Source organism: Sturnus vulgaris, chromosome 4 (assembly GCF_052056855.1).
Source record: "Sturnus vulgaris isolate bStuVul1 chromosome 4, bStuVul1.hap1, whole genome shotgun sequence".
Taxonomy (NCBI): Eukaryota; Metazoa; Chordata; class Aves; order Passeriformes; family Sturnidae; genus Sturnus; species Sturnus vulgaris.
Window position 1 is genome coordinate 16,441,550 of NC_142246.1, and position 20,233 is coordinate 16,461,782.

The 20,233-nt window shown below is 34.7% G+C and overlaps 1 protein-coding gene across 11 annotated transcripts in view; it reads left to right on the plus strand.

Annotated features, from left to right (window-relative positions):
• Positions 1-20,233, plus strand: part of SLIT2 (slit guidance ligand 2) — a 259,624-nt gene that overhangs the window by 208,088 nt on the left and 31,303 nt on the right. For all 11 annotated transcript variants that reach the window (XM_088163211.1, XM_088163213.1, XM_088163212.1 and 8 more), the window contains 10 exons: positions 301-467; positions 1,240-1,372; positions 5,485-5,553; positions 7,505-7,576; positions 7,800-7,871; positions 9,604-9,675; positions 12,131-12,294; positions 17,323-17,447; positions 17,582-17,679; positions 19,095-19,234. In XM_088163211.1, the coding sequence (XP_088019337.1) occupies positions 301-467; positions 1,240-1,372; positions 5,485-5,553; positions 7,505-7,576; positions 7,800-7,871; positions 9,604-9,675; positions 12,131-12,294; positions 17,323-17,447; positions 17,582-17,679; positions 19,095-19,234 (1,112 nt within the window). The remainder of the gene's footprint in view (positions 1-300; positions 468-1,239; positions 1,373-5,484; positions 5,554-7,504; positions 7,577-7,799; positions 7,872-9,603; positions 9,676-12,130; positions 12,295-17,322; positions 17,448-17,581; positions 17,680-19,094; positions 19,235-20,233) is intronic.

The window sequence follows — 20,233 nt, forward strand, 5'->3', positions numbered from 1 at the left end:
CCTGTTGTCAGGTTAAAGCTAATAATGTAAAGTAATAAGCATCCATCTCTATGTGAAATTATTGCTTTACTGGTACAGAGTGGCTTGACATGAAATCAGGTTTTTGACAGTTTAAAATTATTTCTAAACAAGTTATATCAAGATTCACCACACAGAGCCTAAATTACACCTTTCACCTATGGTTTACACACAGTATTGTTTGAAGAACAGTGTTTAAGGTATGCTTTTTTGAAAATAGAAATAGAACCCTTAGGATGCAAGGATGGTGTCATCTGATCTAAACTTTCCTGTGGTTCTCAGAAACCTCTTGGCCAATCCCTTCAACTGCAACTGCCATCTCGCATGGCTTGGAGACTGGCTAAGGAAGAAACGCATTGTGACAGGGAACCCTCGCTGCCAAAAGCCCTACTTCCTCAAAGAGATTCCTATCCAGGACGTGGCAATTCAGGATTTTACGTGTGATGATGGTAAGGAAATTAATATTTGAACCTTTTATAATTTCAGCTTTCATATAGATAGCTGCATTACTTCCATAGATCCCAAAGTATTACACTTTAAAGGCCTTCATGCTCAATTTCTCTGTATTTTTAAAAATTTTTCCACCCATTTTTAGATGATCAGCAAGCATGGACTCTTGTATATATGCCTTCAAAAGTTTTTCTTGCCAGTCTTCAGGATTGTAATTAATAACTTAGAAATATTATTTAAAATTTGATCAAATGTTATAGTACAGATGAGAATATTTTCAAACACCGATGCTTGAATCAAGCATCCTTTCAGGTTACTTGATCAAATAACATGACGTTATAGCTTGTTGCTCCATTAACTCTTAATTAAAAGAAATGCTGCTATCTTGCATCTCTCACACATACTTCCATTTACTGCATTATTGGTTTGTCAGTTTTCAAGGCTGTATCTTTTTTTCAAAGAGACTGTTTTTAATACTTCTTTAAGTTTATTGTCTTTCATTTCAGGATTTATTCTTTCTTTAAGGATTTTTTTTTAATCATATAATAGACTCTTACCTACTAAAACACCATTGTACTAAGTAAAGTATCATCTGAAATGTAAATTCTTGGCGTAATGGTTTACATAGATGATGTAATTTTTTCCCTACCTTGAGATATTATAATGCAGAAATATCACATTGGGTTTAAGAAAATCCAGGTGGGCTATTATTCATAATACTGACGAGACATTTATTAGCAATCTTAGCATCTGTTTGTTTTTATTAACCAGGAAATGATGACAATAGCTGCTCTCCCCTGGCCCGCTGCCCTGCAGAGTGCACTTGTCTGGACACAGTCGTTCGCTGCAGCAACAAAGGTCTAAAAGCTTTGCCTAAAGGCATCCCAAAAGACGTGACTGAACTGTAAGTGGCATGCTTTTTTTCCCCTTTTATGAAAAATAATGTCAGATTTTTATTGTCAGGGTCAAGAATGAGAGGAAAAGAAAATGAAGAATTGAATTTAGTAGATGAGTTGAAATTTATTTATCCACTGCTTTATAAAGACTTTCACATTATCTTGAGAAACTGGAGGTTAAGTTTGAATTAGCAATGCTTTGTAAGTCCCAAACCAGTCTTAAGAACTGTCTGTTACTGCAAAGCTTTAAAAATATATTAATATAAAATTGTAATCACTCTCAGATTTTATACCCCCAGCACTGGACCATTGCATAATTGTGTGGATATCATGTTACAATGGGTTAAATTAAGGGCAACAGTGAATCTGATTAATCTCTGGTTACTGGTTACAAAGGAATGCTTTTTCAATTACACAGAAAAGCAAAAAAGAAAAGAATAATATGAATGCGTTTCCATAATGAACATGCTTTTTATACCTCTAAATCAATACTTTTTACATCTAAATCAAGTACCTTAATGCTCTAAATCAATGGCCTGCAACTCCTTCTGTGTCAAGGAGTTAAAAACACCTGGACAATGGCTTTATGGTACTAAGGGAGTGAACTAGGAAAGCTGCTCTCCTGGATTTGCTGCAAGTTAATAAGAGAGTCTTGTGAGTAAGGTGGCATCTGGTATCTGTCTTGGCCACAGTGGTCATAAAGCAGTCAAGTTTAAAATCTCTATTGACAGGAGGAAAATCTCCAGCAAAACTTCAACTCTGGATATGAGGAGAGCAGACTTCAGGCTGCTCAGGGAACTAGTGAGATGTCCATGGGAAATGCTTTGGAAGCTACTGAGGTGCATCAGTGCTGGTCACTTTTTAGGTACCATCTGTTAAGTGCTAAAGAGCAAGCAATTTGAAAATGTCAGAGGCCATGCAGGTGAGGCACAAGGCCAGCTCTGCTAAGCAGGGATCTTCTGAAGCCAAGGCAAAAATGAAAAGTGTACATCCAGTAGAAACTGTCCTGGGGTGCATTGGGAAAAGTGTAACCAGCAGGTCAAAGGAAGTGATCCTCCTCCACTTTCAACCTTTGTGAGGCCACTTCTGCAGAATTGTATTCAGTTCTGGTCCTCACAGCTCAAGAAAGACAAGGAGTTACTGGAGAGGGTCCAGTGGAGGCAAAAAAGGTGATTATGGGCTGAGAATCTCTCCTATGAGGAGGGACTGTGGGAGCTGGGCCTGGTTAGTCTGGAGAAGGCTGAGAGGGAATCCCATCAATACATACAAATATCTCAAAGGCTGGTGCCTGACTCTTTCCTGTGGTGCCCAGCAACAGGACAAGGAGCAATGGCCATAAACTAAAACACAAGTTCCACCTCAACAAGAGGAAGAGCTTCTTTACCTTGAGGGTGTCAGAGCACAGGAAAAGGCTGCCCAGAGAAGTCACAGAGTCTCCCTCTCTGGAGACATTCAAAACCCACCTGGATGAGTTCCTGTGTGACCTGCCCTAGGTAACCCTGCCTTGGCAGGGGGGTTGGACTGGGTGATCTCCAGAGGTCCCTTGCAATCCTAATGATTCTGTGATCCTTCCTACTCAGAATATTCTATGATGCAGAGATTATGATCGTTTTGTGATATGGCAAAAATACTGGTTTTAATAGAAAGTCTTCCTTTTCACATAGTTTTATAAAATCTGGGCCATTTTATCAATCTATTGAAACATTTTTTCTCTGAGAAAAATTGTTAAGATTGCATTTTATAAAAGACACAATTTGAATATGCAGGTGGATAGTAACATAGATATTAAAAAAAGAGCTTGCTACCTCATGAAGATATCAACTGAGTAAGCTTCATAAGACTATACAAGCAAAATTTTATGCATTATGAAAGGGAAAATATGAACCTAAAAATTAAGATATTCATTTCTTTTGATTCTTGATCAGATAGGTCACAATATTGAAAGAAATAGAAATTATTTACAGGAAAAAAATGTTGATTTGTGTTACATATGGCAAGTATTTAATAATGCTTCTTAATGGCTGGTTAATGTAATGCTTTTCCAGAAATCATAAATACATTTCATAAAAAATTTTACTGTTTTACGGTTTGGTATTATATAGAAGATTCTGAGATGCCCACCATTAGTCTGGTGCTTAATAGCATCTAAAAGTCTTTAGCCACAGATAAATTGAAATTATTAAGACCTTAAATTAGCACACAGGTATATAAACCTATAACTTCATTAGCTTTTGAGTTTGGTGGTTTAGGTTTTTTTCCCTCAAAGAAAAGATGAGTTTCTTCTAGTCAGGTATAAATACAATTTGGCAATATAAAGTCATCAATGCAATGTAAAATAAAAGCAGCTAAAGAGAGATACTTTTGGAATTGCAAATGGAACCTTGTGACTGAAAATTCATTTGTAGAGAATTTTTGATGCTTTAGTGTCTAAGCATGCAATTTAGCATATTTTTCAAAAGAATAAGGGAAGTGGTTCCTGTTAACAGTTGCATACTGATTGAGTCTTCTTGCTTATTAGCATGCATGGTTCTTCTAAGACGTACTCTTCATGTGTTTTATAAAATATCTTAATAGTTGCTTCATTTGAACAAGGAGGAATTTTTATCAGGCAAGTGGATACTTGTAATACTTCAGTTCTAATGAAGCTTAATAATATAACCTAATGTATCTGTTGATAAAAGAATTTCTTTAGAATACTTACTTCTTCAAAAGTTTTAGAAGTTGGATTTTTTGGGGTTTTTTTTAAATAATTAATTGCATGGGCCCATGTTCTATTCACCACCATTAACATGGTATAAATATAAAGCTTGTTGAGACATATTTTGGATTTTGTAATCAGCACTAGAAAGTCATAATCCAAAGGAAAAAAAAAGTGAAGAAAAGACAGCCTTTTGATTAGGTGTAGAAATATTTTTTGTGAAGTTTAACTGTTGTTTCAGTTCATCCATTTAGTCAAGACTAAAGTTTCAAAGATGCTACAGATACGTAAAGATATTAAGCTCAAAATAAAACTAAAAATGTCACTATCAAAGACTGCTCTTAGCTCAAGCATGTTGCAAGTATTTGGATGGCAAAAATATCTTCTTTGTATAGGGATAATGAGGGTTTAGTTTCCATTTGGGTTCCAGGGAACATAAGTAATACCACCATCAGCAAAGTCATTTTCCCCAGCTGAGAAACTAAAGACCTCTAATCTTCTTGCCTCTATCTGCTTCATTTCAAACCATCAGGTAAATTCAGTGCTTCTTATAGTCGCTGAACTACTTGCCCTGGTTACATGAAGAGCCCTGCACTTGTGCTTTGTTATGTGTGGCTGCTCTCTGGAAGCTTTTTAGGAGAGGCTTTTTACCTTCCTCTGCCTGTAATGCCAGGGCTGGTACAGTTTGATAGCTCTCTACCCATTAACTCCAAGGATGAGAAGGTCTCTTATTGAGAATTATGAGCATGGAAGAAGAGTGAGCAATATAATACAGGAGCTGTGAACCTATGGAGAGGGGGGGAGAAATCTAACTTTTCTATCAAAGAGTAATTGATTACTGTCTTCAGTCACTAACATACTTCACAGGAATAGGACTGCAGCATGATATACTGACGTATCATGAAATTTACAGGGATAAAGTAAGGAAGGTGACCTGAACCACAGGCATGACAAATGAATTTGGTGTTAGAGCTAAAAGCAGACTTTGCTGTTTGTAGGGTAAAGGACTACCTCTGCAATGCCACTCTGTTTCTTTTTTCATGATAGCTAAAAATCCACACTTAAAGTGGTTTGCAGAAGTTGGATTTACCTTTAGTCTGTAAGTATGTGGGAAATGGAGATGATAAAGACCTCATTTTGCAGAGTCGTTATGAAATAATAGAAACTATCATGCAAGAGATGTTTTTTGTTATGTTACTTCATAATATGCACTATATATGATACAGTAGCATTTGGATCTTAGGCTGCAAATCCTCACTTGTATCTCTATAAACCAAAATGTGTAAGCAAGTTTTCTTATAAAATGAAATAGTAGGCATTCATTTGCTATTAACTTTACTGTTGGATTCTGAGATTAGTGGATGAAGATGCTCTTATTTTAATGAAATACATAATGCTCTTTGTTTTATTTTTCTGGTTTAGTTATTTGGATGGAAATCAGTTTACCCTTGTTCCAAAAGAGCTTTCCAACTACAAGCATTTGACACTCATGTAAGTAGTTTTAAAGCAACACTCTCTACTGGAAATTAAAACAAAACAAAATACCTTACTCAATTATACTTGAATTTATTTATAAGAAAAAGCCTGTAAAATGTATCATATCTTTAAGCAAATACCCAACCATATTTTATAACTGAGGATATTTTATTCTCCATATCACATTCTACATATAATATACTCAGTCACATATTATGAGCATGGGTATTTTATTCCAGTGATTACATCACAAAATAACACAGCAAAAATTATAATTGACCTCAAAAGAGACATAATATCTTATAAAGTCAGGGTAATTGTTTCTCCCACAGTATATGGTTTTCATGAAGGAGAGAGCTTGCCTAAAATTCTGTGCTGCCAATTCTGTTGCTGACTCACTATGTGATTTCAGGCAAAACACTAGTTGCTCTAAAATTTATTACCTCTACCTCATGGATGGTTTGAATATGATTTCTGTACCTTTTATGTGTACAGTGAGAAAAAAGGAAGACTGTAGAGGTAAATGCCTATAATTCCAGCTGTAATTCCATAGTCTTTGTTAGGACTATAAAAATGTATACCAGCTGAGGCTGAACTGTGTTACATTCTGAAAGCAGTTTGTGGTTTCATTACAATCAGAATGAAAAGTGGAGAGGAGTAACAGAATACCTTAAATTTCATTTTTCACTGGGTTTAGAGCAATTCAAAAACAACTTTATTTCCTTTATTTACCTCACGTTAGAAAAAAAAGAAGTCACAGTCACAATTATTTTTAAAACCAAGACTTTTTGTATTTTTCATATAATATCAGGAAAAAAACCCCTTGCAATATTTCAAGTCTATCCTGTGTAGAACTTGTAGGAAATCTTTGTGAATAGTTTAGGGAAGTTATGAATAGATGAATGGTAAACAGAATGCAAATAAGTATTAACAGTCTCCATTTATCCATTTATGAGACCTGCAGGGCACATTATTTTAAATTCTTCTGTGCATTTACTCATACTGCTGTTCTGTAGTTGAGAATGTTCCTCAGCTGTTTTGGAAAAAGAAATTACTGTGCATAGTCCTGTGGTCAAAGAAAGAATTACTTACAAGTCTCCTGAGTTCCAGATTAACAAAGAAAGTAGTTTATTTTCATCTTTTTCTTTGTCTTTTGAAGGTATTTCTCTGTTATACTTGCCTAGTATGTTTGAGTCAGTCATCTTACATGCTCTCATGAAAACTTCAAGTGGGGAAATATGTATATTGCATAGCTATTCAACAGTGCTCTTAAGTTAATATATGAAGGTTCCCTCAGAAACAAAGGTAGTATTTCACCACAAAATACATGAAACAATGCTGAAATTGTCAACATAAAATAAAAAGTAAAGCACAATATGAGAATAAAGAAAAGACAGTATTCATATTTAATGCAGTATCTTTGAAGCTACCAGCATACCACTACAGCTTCAATCATAATTATGTTTAAGAATTTATTCATTAGAATTTTGAACAAAGAAGACATTAAGGCTTTTTCTGTAAATCTAAGTTCTTTATAATAGTAGCTCTGGGCTTCGATGTCTTCATCATGTAAGTGTTAAGTAGAGTATTAAATGATATTTACTTAGGTGTCATTAGGGACACGACTAGAATGACTTTCACTTTAAAACATTACTTTCATTTTTGTGCTTGAGTTCATGAAGGATTGCATTATTAACTTGGTAGCATGATGAACATTGCTATTGTATTAGAATGCATTGTGCTGCTTTTTCATCTGTGTTGAAATGAGAATGCTTTTATTCATCAAGCTAAACACTTGCTGGGCTTTTGTATGGCATGTGAAAATAAAAACAGGTGCTGCTTTAAACAGTTATATCAATGGTAATACTACTTCTACTAATGAAAATGTGTCTTGTCAGTTTAACTTACAGTGTTTTGGGACTGGGGCAGTCATTTTAAGGTCTGAATTTCTGAATTTATTTTTTAGAGATTTAAGTAACAACAGAATCAGCACTCTTTCTAATCAGAGCTTCAGCAACATGACTCAGCTGCTCACCTTGTAAGTTTAAACATGTAACAGTGACTCTTTGGAAGCATTACAGTGGGGTTTTTTGTCTTGGAAAGAAAGGGCGGTTAGTTGATATTAAAACTTGCTTGGTTTGGAGGCTGTAAAATAACTTGTTTGCTAACGAGCTATGTGTGCAAAGGCTGATTTTGGTCATGCTCTGCATAGTTTACTGAATAACTGATCCACTTGCTGACAGCATTTTATGTATTTTCAGAATTCTTAGTTACAACCGCCTAAGATGTATTCCTGCACGGACTTTTGATGGGTTAAAATCACTTAGGTTGTTGTAAGTATTATTTTTTAATTATTGCTATTTTCCATAATTTTATTTGTGTACAGAAGATAGCAGAACCATGGGAAGCTGGCAGATTTTAAAACCTATCAAATATTTCAGAAGTGACAATTATGTAGCCTTAAAAATGCATGTTTTACTTTTCTGATTTTTAATGTTAGCTGTATTTCTTTTTTCGTGAAATGTTCTTCCTTGTTATAAGCATTAAAGTCTAGAAAAAATGCCATATGCATAAATTCCTTCAGTATATATCAGGAGGGTTTGCAGTTGAATTTTGAATATTTTTATTCCAACAGTATATTTCTTTGTCTTGTTTCATTAATGTGGGAGTATTTCCAAAGCCATGACATCATCATTAAGAACTGAAAAGCAATAGCTTTATTTTTTGGTTGCAAGAAAACTTTCAATTTTACCACTAGGAAAAGCATGCTTGACAGGGCACAAAAATGGACAAAGTAAAAGACAGAAAAGTCAGACTCATTTACAGCTTCAGTTTATCATTAAGAAAAAAGCTTACAAAAATTCCTTTTCAAAGGTCCACAGTAGGACATGTATTTTTGCTTCCATGTGGGTCATTTATAATCGTTTAAATACTTGATTGGATTAAATACCTAAAGCATGGCATTATTTAAGTATGCTTTCATAACTTCAGTTATTCAATATAAATATGGAAAATTTCAAGAGCCATAATTCTATATGTGTTAGACATTCATGTAACTGAATGAATTTATAGAAAAAGAGAGATTCTTTTCCCAGAATCACAGAATGAGTTGAGTTGAAAGGGACCCACAAGGATGATTGGGTCCAACTCCTGGTCCTGCACAGCACCATTCCCAAGAGTCACACCATGTGCCTGAGAGCATTGTCCAAACACTCCTTGAACTTGAACTCTGCCAGGCTTGGTGCTGTGACCACTGCCCTGGGGAGCCTGTGCCAGTGCCCAGCCTTCCTCTGGGTGGAGAACCTCTTCCTAATATCCAACCTAAACCTCTCCTAGCTCGGCTTCAGCCCTTTCCCTCGGGTCCTGTCACTGTCACCACGGAGCAGGGATCAGTCTTTCCACTGACCAGGACCCCCAGGTCCCTTTCCTGGCACTGCTTCCCAGCTTCTCATTCCCCAGTCTGAACCTACATCCAGGATTGCCTCATCCCAGGTGCAGAGTGCAGCACCTGCCCTTTTTAAACTTCATATGGCTGGTGAAATCATCAGGTTTTCTACAAAAGAAATAGCACCATTCCCAGTAGTGATGCTTAATAAAGTCTTTCATTTTCTACCTCTACTATCAATTTTGGACAAAAATGTTAATACTTATATTAACAGTCAATGTCTGCATGTTCTATGAATCCATGAAAGATTAAAATGAGCATATGAACGTAATTAATGCAAATTAATTTCAGCAGGGAGCTGCTGAAATAATCAGAAACTCTTCTATCTGCTATCTCTAAATCCAATTGTTACTTTGCATAACTTTGCCTACTTTTATCAACTTTTATTTTTGAATTTTAAAATAATCACAGTATTTCTATTTCTTATGCAAAAAGTCAAATGACAAGTAGGATACCAGTTAGAGCTTAAAAAAATAAAACCACTAACAGGTGGAAACTGAGGAACTGGAATAAAAAAAAAAATGTGAAAAGCTGAAAACTGTTGAAAGAAGATGAAATTTGCCAAGTTAACCAGGTGATTTTTTATGCATTGATATTGTTGTGTTTCTTTTCTCTTTAAGGTCTTTACATGGCAATGATATTTCTGTTGTTCCTGAAGGAGCCTTTAATGATCTTTCAGCATTATCACACCTGTGAGTACTCAGCTCATATACAGCATTTATCTTTTTTTTTTTTGTTGTTATGCTTAGTCAATTTTATATAGCCAAACAAAGACATAATGCAAAGAAATTCTCTGGAAGAAGCTTGTGCTTGTGCAGAGGTTGGGCACCGGCTCTCAGCTCAGCAGAAAAATCGTGGGCTTGCTGCTTGGGCTGCAAGCTGAACTTGTCTGCCCTGTGTCCTCATGGCAATGAAGGCTAAAGACACTCTGGGCTAAATTTGGAAGTGAGCAGCCAAGGGATTGAGGGCACTGATCACTCCTTTCTGCCTGGCCCTCCTAGAGCCACGTCTGGAATATGTGTCCAGTTTCTCCTGTACAAAGCAGATGTTTATGCAAATCCAGCATGGGGTAAGCAGGGTTTGGAATTGGTGAGATTGTGTGAGCTGTAAGGAGAAGCTACAGGAACTGGGCTTATCCAGCCTGAAGAAAGGGAAGCCATGGAGAGACGTAAAAGTCTTCAAGCCTCTAAGGATTACAGCAATGATGGAGACTCAGAGGTGCACAGTGGATAATCAGAGTAATGCATCAAAACCTGCAAGTAGGGAAATTTGATTGAACATAATGAAAAATTCTTCACTGTGAGGATGATTCAGCCAGGTTGTCCAAAGAAGCAGGAGAATCTCCATCCCTGGAGATTTTCCGAGCTCAGTTGGAAACAGCCCTGAGCAACCCTGACTGCCCAGGTAGCCCTGTTTTGTGCAGAAGGTGAGAATAGATGAAAATTAATTTATGATTCTGTGTCAGTGTCTTGTTAAGTTGACACTAAGCCCATCACTTCTGATTTCAGAATATAATTTGAGGTAATAGTTTTCCGGTTTTTAATTTTTCATTGGAGCCTAAATTAGAGCAAGCAAACCTCATGGTGTTTATAGGTAGTTAAGACTTTGAGGAGTATGTTGACTAATGTCTTTAGATATGTCTGGAGTTTTAAGTTTCTGAACAGCAGCAGTTGTTAAAAACTTAATTATCTGTTTCTCATTCCACATTGGACATTTACATTTAGCTCTCAGAAATTCCATACTGATTAAGCTTTCAGTTATTGATAATTCCTTCAAATTCTACTAATAAAGTAATTTGTCTGCATGAAAAATCAGTAAAACTTGGATAGATTTGATTGTTGCTGGTACTTTTTTTCTTAATGGATACCAGTTATCCTTGTTAATATTCTGATTTTAGCAGAACAATTGTGTTAGTTCAGGCTAACATCCACTTTTGCAAATACAGAATGGACAAATTCTAGGTGTTTCTCCTTTTATGGGAAGTTCCCTTGTCACTAAGTCTCCTTTTTTTACTGCTCTGACTTAAGCCTGGCTGAAAAAATATGTATATTTTCTTGAGTACAGCTTGAATGTATTAAAAAGTTAATATGAGAGGGCTCTCTACTCAGTGGGGCAGAAAAGAGTGTTTCAGCTCTGGTAGTTCCTACTGCCTTTGCTTGCCAAAGACTTTGTTGTATCTCTACAAGAACCACTGATTCAAAGCTGTGGAAAGTATTGAAACGTCTGGAGAAGGAGGATGTTCTAATACAGCCACTTGATAGTGTTTACACATGTTGGGATTATCTGTTAAAGGTTCCATGATAACTGTATTTCTTAAAAGGAATATGAGTGCATCTTTACAGAACAGCACAAGGCTTCAATCCTCTGAATTAACTACACAATGTCTCATTGTTTTCAGAATTTTCAGAGTATTTATAGTTTCTAGCAGAGAAAATAAACACTTAAAAAGCTGTTACAGAAATTAATCCTGAAAATCTCTAGCTAAATTATTTTTTAATTAAAAAAAATTACAAGGATCATAATTTCAAGAAATGGATTTGCTTTCATAATGAAGCAATTCTTATGTAACCACCGCAAAGCTGGGATAATGTAGTTTTATTTACTTATGCAGCAGAGAACTCTTACAGAATTCTGCACATTATTGAGAGTTCAGTAAGACAGTTCCAAAGAGGAAATCATTAAATCCAATTTGGAAGCTTAGAAACAGATGGTTTGTACCAGCCTGGGAGCCATAAACTGAAAGGAGAAATATCAGGGCAGAACTCTATGGAATTGTCTTGACTGCTTCAGAAGAAATATTTTATTCTTGTTATCTTGTTAAATTGCCCAGTATCAGTTTCACTCTGCTGATGCAGCTGATCTTCTCGTTACAAACCAGCAGTGAAACAGAGCTAGTTGGTATTAACTCACCAAAATTCACACATAGTGCTGTTAAGAATATCTAGATTTCTGGACTAGGTTTCTACTAAAACTATTACTTCTTGATCTAGAACCCAAAGCCAGACACTTACTGCTGTAACGGGTATTTGGCTGGTGGGAGAACAGGTTTGCATTTTGAATGGTTTCTACCAACCCGTTTTCTGGCTTCTTTTTTTAAAAAGCAGCCATTTAAAAATTGATTTTTTTTTATTTGTCTTTTTTCCACAGGGCTATTGGAGCAAATCCTCTTTACTGTGATTGCAATATGCAGTGGCTATCTGACTGGGTAAAATCAGAATACAAAGAACCTGGTATTGCACGTTGTGCTGGTCCCGGGGAAATGGCAGATAAACTGCTTCTCACAACTCCTTCTAAGAAATTTACTTGCCAAGGTACTGTTGATGTATTTTTTCTCTTTGAAGTTCCATTATTTAATTTTTACAAATGGTTGAGCTGTGAATTAAGAGTCTTTTGTACTCAAAAGACATTTATTATAGCATCTTAACTCAGCCTTTCATTATTACTCGTACTTAAGGATATAGCCATTGGTGCCATTCAGGAAAGGTATTTATTTTAAAGATTTTAATTCCTATCTCTTTTAAAATAAGTAGAGAAATAAGTCTTTGGACTTGCAGTAGAGTATTCCTCATGACGTACACAGTACATCAAAGTACAGGATGTACACAGGTACTTTTTACGGCCTCAGTCATGAATAGAGTTTAAACATCTACACTTCCCTCAGCATTTTTCCTTCAGGCTGTTCACCATAAAAACTGTAAATACATCTGTAATCCTTGCAGTCTGCAATTAAATGTATAATATGTCTCTGATATTTCAGAAGAAAACATGAACCAAACCAAAAACAAACCAAGAAAAGGGTAGATAAAAGAATGTGATAACCACTATAGAGGCTTCAATCAAAGATGTTAAATGGGCAGGTGTCTCAGGGTATTTAATTCTATGTTGGTACCAGTGTTGCTGGCATTTATATCACAACTTATATTATTGTCTGTTAATTCCTAGGTTCTTTTTCTGAACTGTACTGTTACTTTTTAGAAAAGTACCCTTTTACTTACATCAAGCGAGGACTTGGTTTATTTATTGTTTAATCTTTCTCTATTCTACTGATTTATCCCTTCTTAAATATTCTGAAAATACAGAAAGCTTCTACTGTAGCTTCATTTTTCATTTCCTGATTTAAAAACATTGAAACTCGAATTTTTAAAAAAATTATGTGTTCTTATATTTGTAAGCCATTACTAAGCTCATTGTGATTTCTGAGGCATCAGATGAATATGATCTTTAGTCTTGTAGAAGTAACTTATTCTCAATGTCTAGGTAATCTTCAAGCTATTTTGACTTAATCATCTTTTAATGTATCTTCAAAGGTGAGCTTTTTCCCTTTGTCATTTTGTTCTTAAAAAAGCAAAGCAGTGGGACTTTGTCGGAGTTTGTCTTATCCAAAGTTGTTCTTTGCTGCATATTTAATCTATTCAGTCTTTTCTCTTTAGACTTTCTGTCAAAAAACTTTTTTTTTTGTATACAAATACCACTGGAAACCATCTTGTTACTTGTGATGCCAGTGAATTTTTTTTCCCTTCTGAATCCTTCTTGAAATTTTTCGGCAGTACATCTGTGAGGTCATGCCAGTGTTCATTGCATCTGACACTCATCTGTTGCAAAGTCTCTTGGCCTCATTTTAGATAGGACCTTTGCTGGCCAATCTGATCATTTTCTTCACCAGCATCCACGGAACAGTATTGTAGATCTGAAAGAATATTTGCATGGCCACGAGGAGCCTGTTTAGTTATTTTCCAGCCTTGTCAGTTTTACAAACTGTATCTATTCTGCCTACAAACATAGTTATATTTCTGTCAGACAAGCCAGAAATTATATCTTATTCCCTCTTGCCCATCAGAAAAGATCCTTTATATTATTATGCAGGGTAAGAACTGTATATTTGTTTCACTTCCAAGAGTGGAGATCTGATATTATGGATACCTTTGAAAGAAAATAGTTTTCCTACCACTGTCCTATGAAGACGCTTATAATTACAGATTGCAAATCAGCAGCTTTTCAATGACATGATGGCCCTGTAAGACATTTGAGTCTGCTGCTCAAAGAGAAATAATTTTATCTTTTTCTTAAAACAGAACTGTTGAATAATAGAAATTAGGAAGATGTTATGTTCCTATTAGAACCAAAATTTTTGCCTATGAATAAAAGGCTGTTTTCAGAATAACTGTTGATGGTCCACTACTCTATATGTATTTACAGGAAAAGAGTAATTCCCTCTTATCACTATCCATAGATTCAATTGATAGCGAATTGGGTGCTTGAATTTTACCTACTGAATAATGAACAGTTCCCAGTGAAAATGGCATTTTGCAATGAAGTCTCATCTCAGTTGTAAAGCTCAACCAAATCACTTTACCTTACTCTAATTTAATGAATTCTTTTACTGCAGGAATCATCCATTAATATTTTCTTCTTCCAGTTATTTTTCTACATTTGTGGGTGGGTTTTTCTTTCATTTTTTTTAAATATGGCCTCTAACATCTTCTCAATCTTTTACCTTTACCTCTTTATCATCCATGCCCTGCTTCTAGAGATTCCAGGGCCTTGTGGTTTTCTGATACCAGGTAAGGTTATAAGTAGATCTGGAATGGGTGATCTGCTTAAGAACAGACCTTCTGACCTTCCTTTTGTGTACCTCAAGCAGACTTCTTTCCTAAGACACGCATGTGTACTGTTTGTTTTCCCCTGTGATGAATTGATGATTATTCGTGATAGATCATTTAGTATATTGTATCAACAGGTTTTTTTTATTTCAAAAGTCTGGGTTTAAAATCTGTGTTATCTAACTGAAATTATTACTGCCATTGCATTGTACTAAAAATGGTGATTTAATTAGAGCCCATATGCAAGAGATGAGTTATAAAATGTCAAAGTTTTTCTTGCAACAGGTTTCTTTAGAAGCTGGTTTGAGACAGTTTATGTCATGGTTTTTCTTAAAACATCTTAGCTACATGTATATATCTATGTCATTAAAATACTGTTAGGCTTTTCTCGGTTTACAAAATAATTTCTTTTCTCAGGGCTTATTCAAGAACATAAATGTCCACAATTTGAAAAACTAAGCTAGCCAATAGGTTATAAACCAAATTCTTTTTCATTTATGAGTCTTTTAACACATGCAAACAGAAAGAATAAAGGAACAGTATAGTGAAAATGAAAATAGGTTCCGAAACTACCTTTGCTCTTTTTTTGGTCTTACAACTGAAGAATGATAAATCAAAATACTAATTTGTATTGGATACTACATATATATTAGTTTGAAATAAATAAAGTACAAAATCTGATAATGTTGGATTATCTCTCTCTTGTTGAGACTTAGGTTCCCATTTTCTGTCTCTGTTTTGGAAGTGAAATTTAGATTGGTAATCCATTTGGGAACAAAACCTTAGTTACTGAATGTTTTTTAATTTGTGCCAAATAATTAGCATTTTATTGCATGAAAAGCTGAAAAGAGGATATAATATTCAGAATAAATGGAAGGAAGGATTGACTCCCAGGCTACAGCACAGTATTGCAAGTTTCTACGTATGTGCCTCTTTCACTTAACTTTTTTTCACAGAACCTCTTAATATACTCAATAAACAGCAATAGTCTATAGAGTACAGTCAGAGCTTTCTAGGTGTTGATTCCATGACGTTTGTTTTAACATTTCTACCTCTCCTGTGTGCTGATCTAACAGATACTCTGACCAGGTATAGATTTCTCTTTCAAAATAATGTAATGAAGAGAAAAAAAATAATGGTCCCTCCAGATTATGGCTTTGGCAGTAAACACCTTATCACATATTACTGTGTTCTGCTTGCAAGCTGTGACACAGAAGGATACCAGCAACTGCACATTTTTTAAAAAAATAAATTAAAAGGTCACCCACTCTTTGTCTGACACTCCCTACTGGATCCTTACAATCATATGGCTTCCTTCCAGGCCAGCTCATTTACAATTAATGTGGGATTATTTTGCAAAGAAAAATAAAAAAGTTCATCAATCAATGTTTAAAAGTAGAATAAAGCCCTATATCTAAGCATTGCCCTTTTAGCTTTGAAAACTCTGCAGTTTGGCTCATTCTGTGTAAAATCTGCTACAGAGTAATCAGGTGTTTGCTCTAGTAGGCCCCAGGACTTTGGGATTTCTTTCCATTTAGAAGAAACCACTGTTTATTCCTTCAAAGGTACAGTTCATCTGTGGATAACTGAGGGTTTTTTTTAATAAGGAAAATCTGAAATCAAACTGAAGGCAGTATTGTTATCAGGCCATAGAGCCAGTGATAGGGAATGTATCTTCATTCTCTTAATAGGCATGTGACAAAGTCACCCGTTTTCTCTTACATTAATCAAACTTCACAAATATGATGAAAATTAATCATTATTCATACACAGGTATTTCTAACTTTTAACAAGTAACCAGTGATTTCTTTAGTTGTTTTACCAAAAAAAAAAAAAGGTGTCTCCTAACTTTAAATATTCACTATTCACTATAAAATGGCTATAAAACTGGGAAACTACAGAGAAAAAAAAACCCTAGAAAATATTTATATAACAGAAATAAGATTTGTGTAATTCAAAGCTCAAGTCTGGGTTCTGAAACTTAGGATTTTGTCAATTTCTGTTTCTGATTTCTTTCATTATAATCATTGGTAGAAGAAGCTAGACTGCAAGCATGCACACTTGCACATAGGTTTGAGGTAGAGTTTACATGATCTGTGGGCTCAACTGACACAGTAATGCACAGAACTGTGGCTGATCCATAAGAAAGAAAAACACAGTATAACACCATAAATAGTGAGATAGCTTGGACAATGCAATTTACATTACAGTTTGCAGATGTTCAAGAAATTTACAGATAATTTTACCATTTCATTTTGCCATCTATGTGATCCTGCAGATAAAAAATATGTTAAAGCAAAAATGCATTTAAAGAAGTGCTCTCAGTAACACCATCATGGGAAGGACTGAAAACTGTGACAGTCCATTTTCTCAGTGGTAATTCCTACTCCATAACATAACAAAAGCTGAAATTGTATTCTTCGTTTTGTTAATGCAAAGGAAAGGTAATTATCATGGATCAGAATTGTACAGCTTTCAGAGAATAGGAACATGAGAATCACTTTCATGTGAGCTTCTTAGGAAAAACTAAAAAGTGATACTTAAATCAGAACTCAAATCCCATATTTATTTGGTAACATCAAAAGAATGAAGGACAGCTCAGCATTTCATTAATATAGAAACACCATAGAATCTAAAATATAAAGTCTATTTTAAAAATTAGAGCAACAGGTCAGATAGATCCTGTCCAATGTAAATTAATAGTTTCTTGTTTCTGACTATCCAATTTGTATTTTTAAGGGCCTGTGGATATTAATATTCTTGCAAAGTGTAATCCCTGTTTATCAAATCCATGTAAAAATGATGGAACGTGCAATAATGATCCAGTTGACTTCTACAGATGTACATGCCCATATGGTTTTAAGGTAGGTACTGCATGAAGAGGAAAAAAAGCTCACTGAAATGTAAGCTTATCCTTATACAGCTTGAAGTATTCTTTGCCTTCTTCCATTTGTGTCTGTATTTTCTTCTTACATTATAATTGTTATTCCCTGTGTAGGGTCAAGACTGTGACATTCCCATTCATGCTTGCATTAGTAACCCGTGCCACCATGGTGGAACTTGTCATTTGAAAGAAGGAGAAAAAGATGGTTTCTGGTAGGTTTTTTAATTGTAATAACAGGATGGAAAACTACTGAGATTTTTATGGTAAACTAATTTAGGTGTTAATCTTTAGGTTCTCTGTGTTTGCTGAGCACCACAAAGGCAGATTTTTAGTGCTTTGGAAATTTTCAGAACATGTTACCATCCTTAGAAAGCTTCCAGAGCTTTGAATCTGTTAAAAACAATAACAAATGACTGTGATTAGTTGAGGCATATCAGGTCAAGACAGCATAGTATTGACTCCATTATGTTAATTAATAGCTAGCTAGATCCCTGCTGAAAAAAATCTCATAATTCATCTGTTGTTGTGTGTATTACTTCAACAGACAGCATGTAAATGATAAAATGTAAATCCCAGTGAAACAGAAAATTAATGATTCATTTGAAACTCACTATGCCAGCAGATAAACATGCTGTGAGCATTTTTAATCTTGAGTTATTTAATCACACAGTACAATTACTCCAGATGTACTTCATGAATTATGAAATAAAGTTCTTTAGAATTCTTATGTGAGATTATTAGTCATTTAATAATCTACACCTCAAGCTTGTTAGAAATGACACTTCAGAAAGACACAATTCATTATCCTGCAATTCGTTATGACATTATTCTTACTTTTAACCAAATTCTGCCCAAGGATTAAATAGTCTTCTATTAAAAAATAAGTGTATATATCTTAATACTATGCCTCAAGAATTTAAATTGACATAGTCATGCCACAGAATTTGACTTTTTCAATTTATTTGTTTGCACACTATATATTTTGAACATCAAAGCAATCTCATAGTGAAAACTTCAGAAATTATAGGTAGTGCAAATTACATGAAAATGTATGTGTAGTCATGCTTGAGTGACTTTTACATTTATTATCTATTTTGATGTATTTGTTTTGCAAAAACGTGATTAAAAGCAAAAAATAAATTACTGGTTTGAAAAATTTATGCAGGCTTTGTTTTTTTATATGAATGCATGTACATTAAAGAGAGTTTTATATTGGGGCATTTAACTGACTGATTGTGGAAAACTACTATTTCATACTAATCACTGATTCCACAGTATTTTCCATGTATTTAACCTTAAAAAAGCAAAAGGATCACTTTCCATAAGAAATATAATCTTACATTGTAAAGGAAGAATGCTTTTCATTTATTTAAAAGAAATGATTCATGATTTAATTTAGCAGGGTCCTTAAAATGAAGACTAAGATATGTCTTTAGAAGCATTTTTCTGGAATTTAAAATACAAAACATACTTTGGGATTGTTTAATAAAAGGGCTTTTTCATTATATCAACCATGTTCTGTTGTGGAATACTATAATTCTAATGAAGTTCTATTAATTACAGAACTCCTTGTCTGGACTCCCCATCTAAAATATCCATGTGGTTATTTGGTTTTTTTTTATTACAGGTGCACTTGTGCAGACGGATTTGAAGGTGAAAACTGTGAAGTAAATGTTGATGACTGTGAAGACAATGACTGTGAAAACAATTCTACTTGTGTGGATGGAATTAATAACTATACTTGCCTTTGTCCACCTGAATATACAGGTAGGAATATAAGAGCACAGGTAATTCAAGAATTACTAGCAGAACAGTAATATTTTCCACTTTGCAGGTGTATTAGCAGTTACTCTACAACTGACTTAATACTAGATATCCCTCCATATTTTTCTCCTGTATTGTTTGTAGTCCAAACTAGATTTAATGTCCACTCATTAATTCCTTTTTTTAGTTTTGAAATTACGTCATTTTTGTATTTAAAAGGTCATTCAAAATGTGCCCCTTTTTACTGTTTGCCTAGACACCCCAGTGGAGGACCTCTGTAACTGTAGAAATCAGAAAAATATTCTGCTTTTTTCCTTAATCCTCATTTTACTATAAAGAATTAGTCTGTGCCATTGGGAAACTGTATTTGGCACCCCTGGATGCTGTCCTGTTCTCCACTAGAAACATTCACACCGAGTGTGGTGCTTCTTGCACAGAATAAAAAGACAAGTGTCTTTTGTTTCTGTCAGTTGGCAGCCAAGCCAAAGCATATCCCTCTCTTTGTGACAGAGGATCTCTTGCTTGCTGTCATGGTCTCTGTGGGGATGGAGGATGGTTGGAAGAGCAGCACAGAGGAAGTTGGATCTATTGTTTGCTTTGATTTTTTTAATAGCTCTTCTAACTAGACAGATCTATTTTCTATCAGATAGTTGACCACTAGAAGAACAGAGATCTTAAATTCATTATGATTTGAAATGCATAAAAAAGAAATTTAAGATCCATTGTAATTTGGGAATTAATTCTACTCAGTCATCCTATATTTTTACTTTAATCGTTCAAAGTTGAGCTCTGTGAAACTGTAAGGAGAGGTGAATGCATTAATTAATTTCATTTATTGAAAACCCAGCTAACTCCTTTCTCAACCAAAGCGTTTCCATCACTAGTTCTACAGACTGTTGGATTGCTCCCATTTTAGGGTATTCAAATTAAAATCAGCATTTAAGTATTGGAAATGCACACTGAGTGAAGATGTTAAAACACAAGTATAAGAAATACAACTTC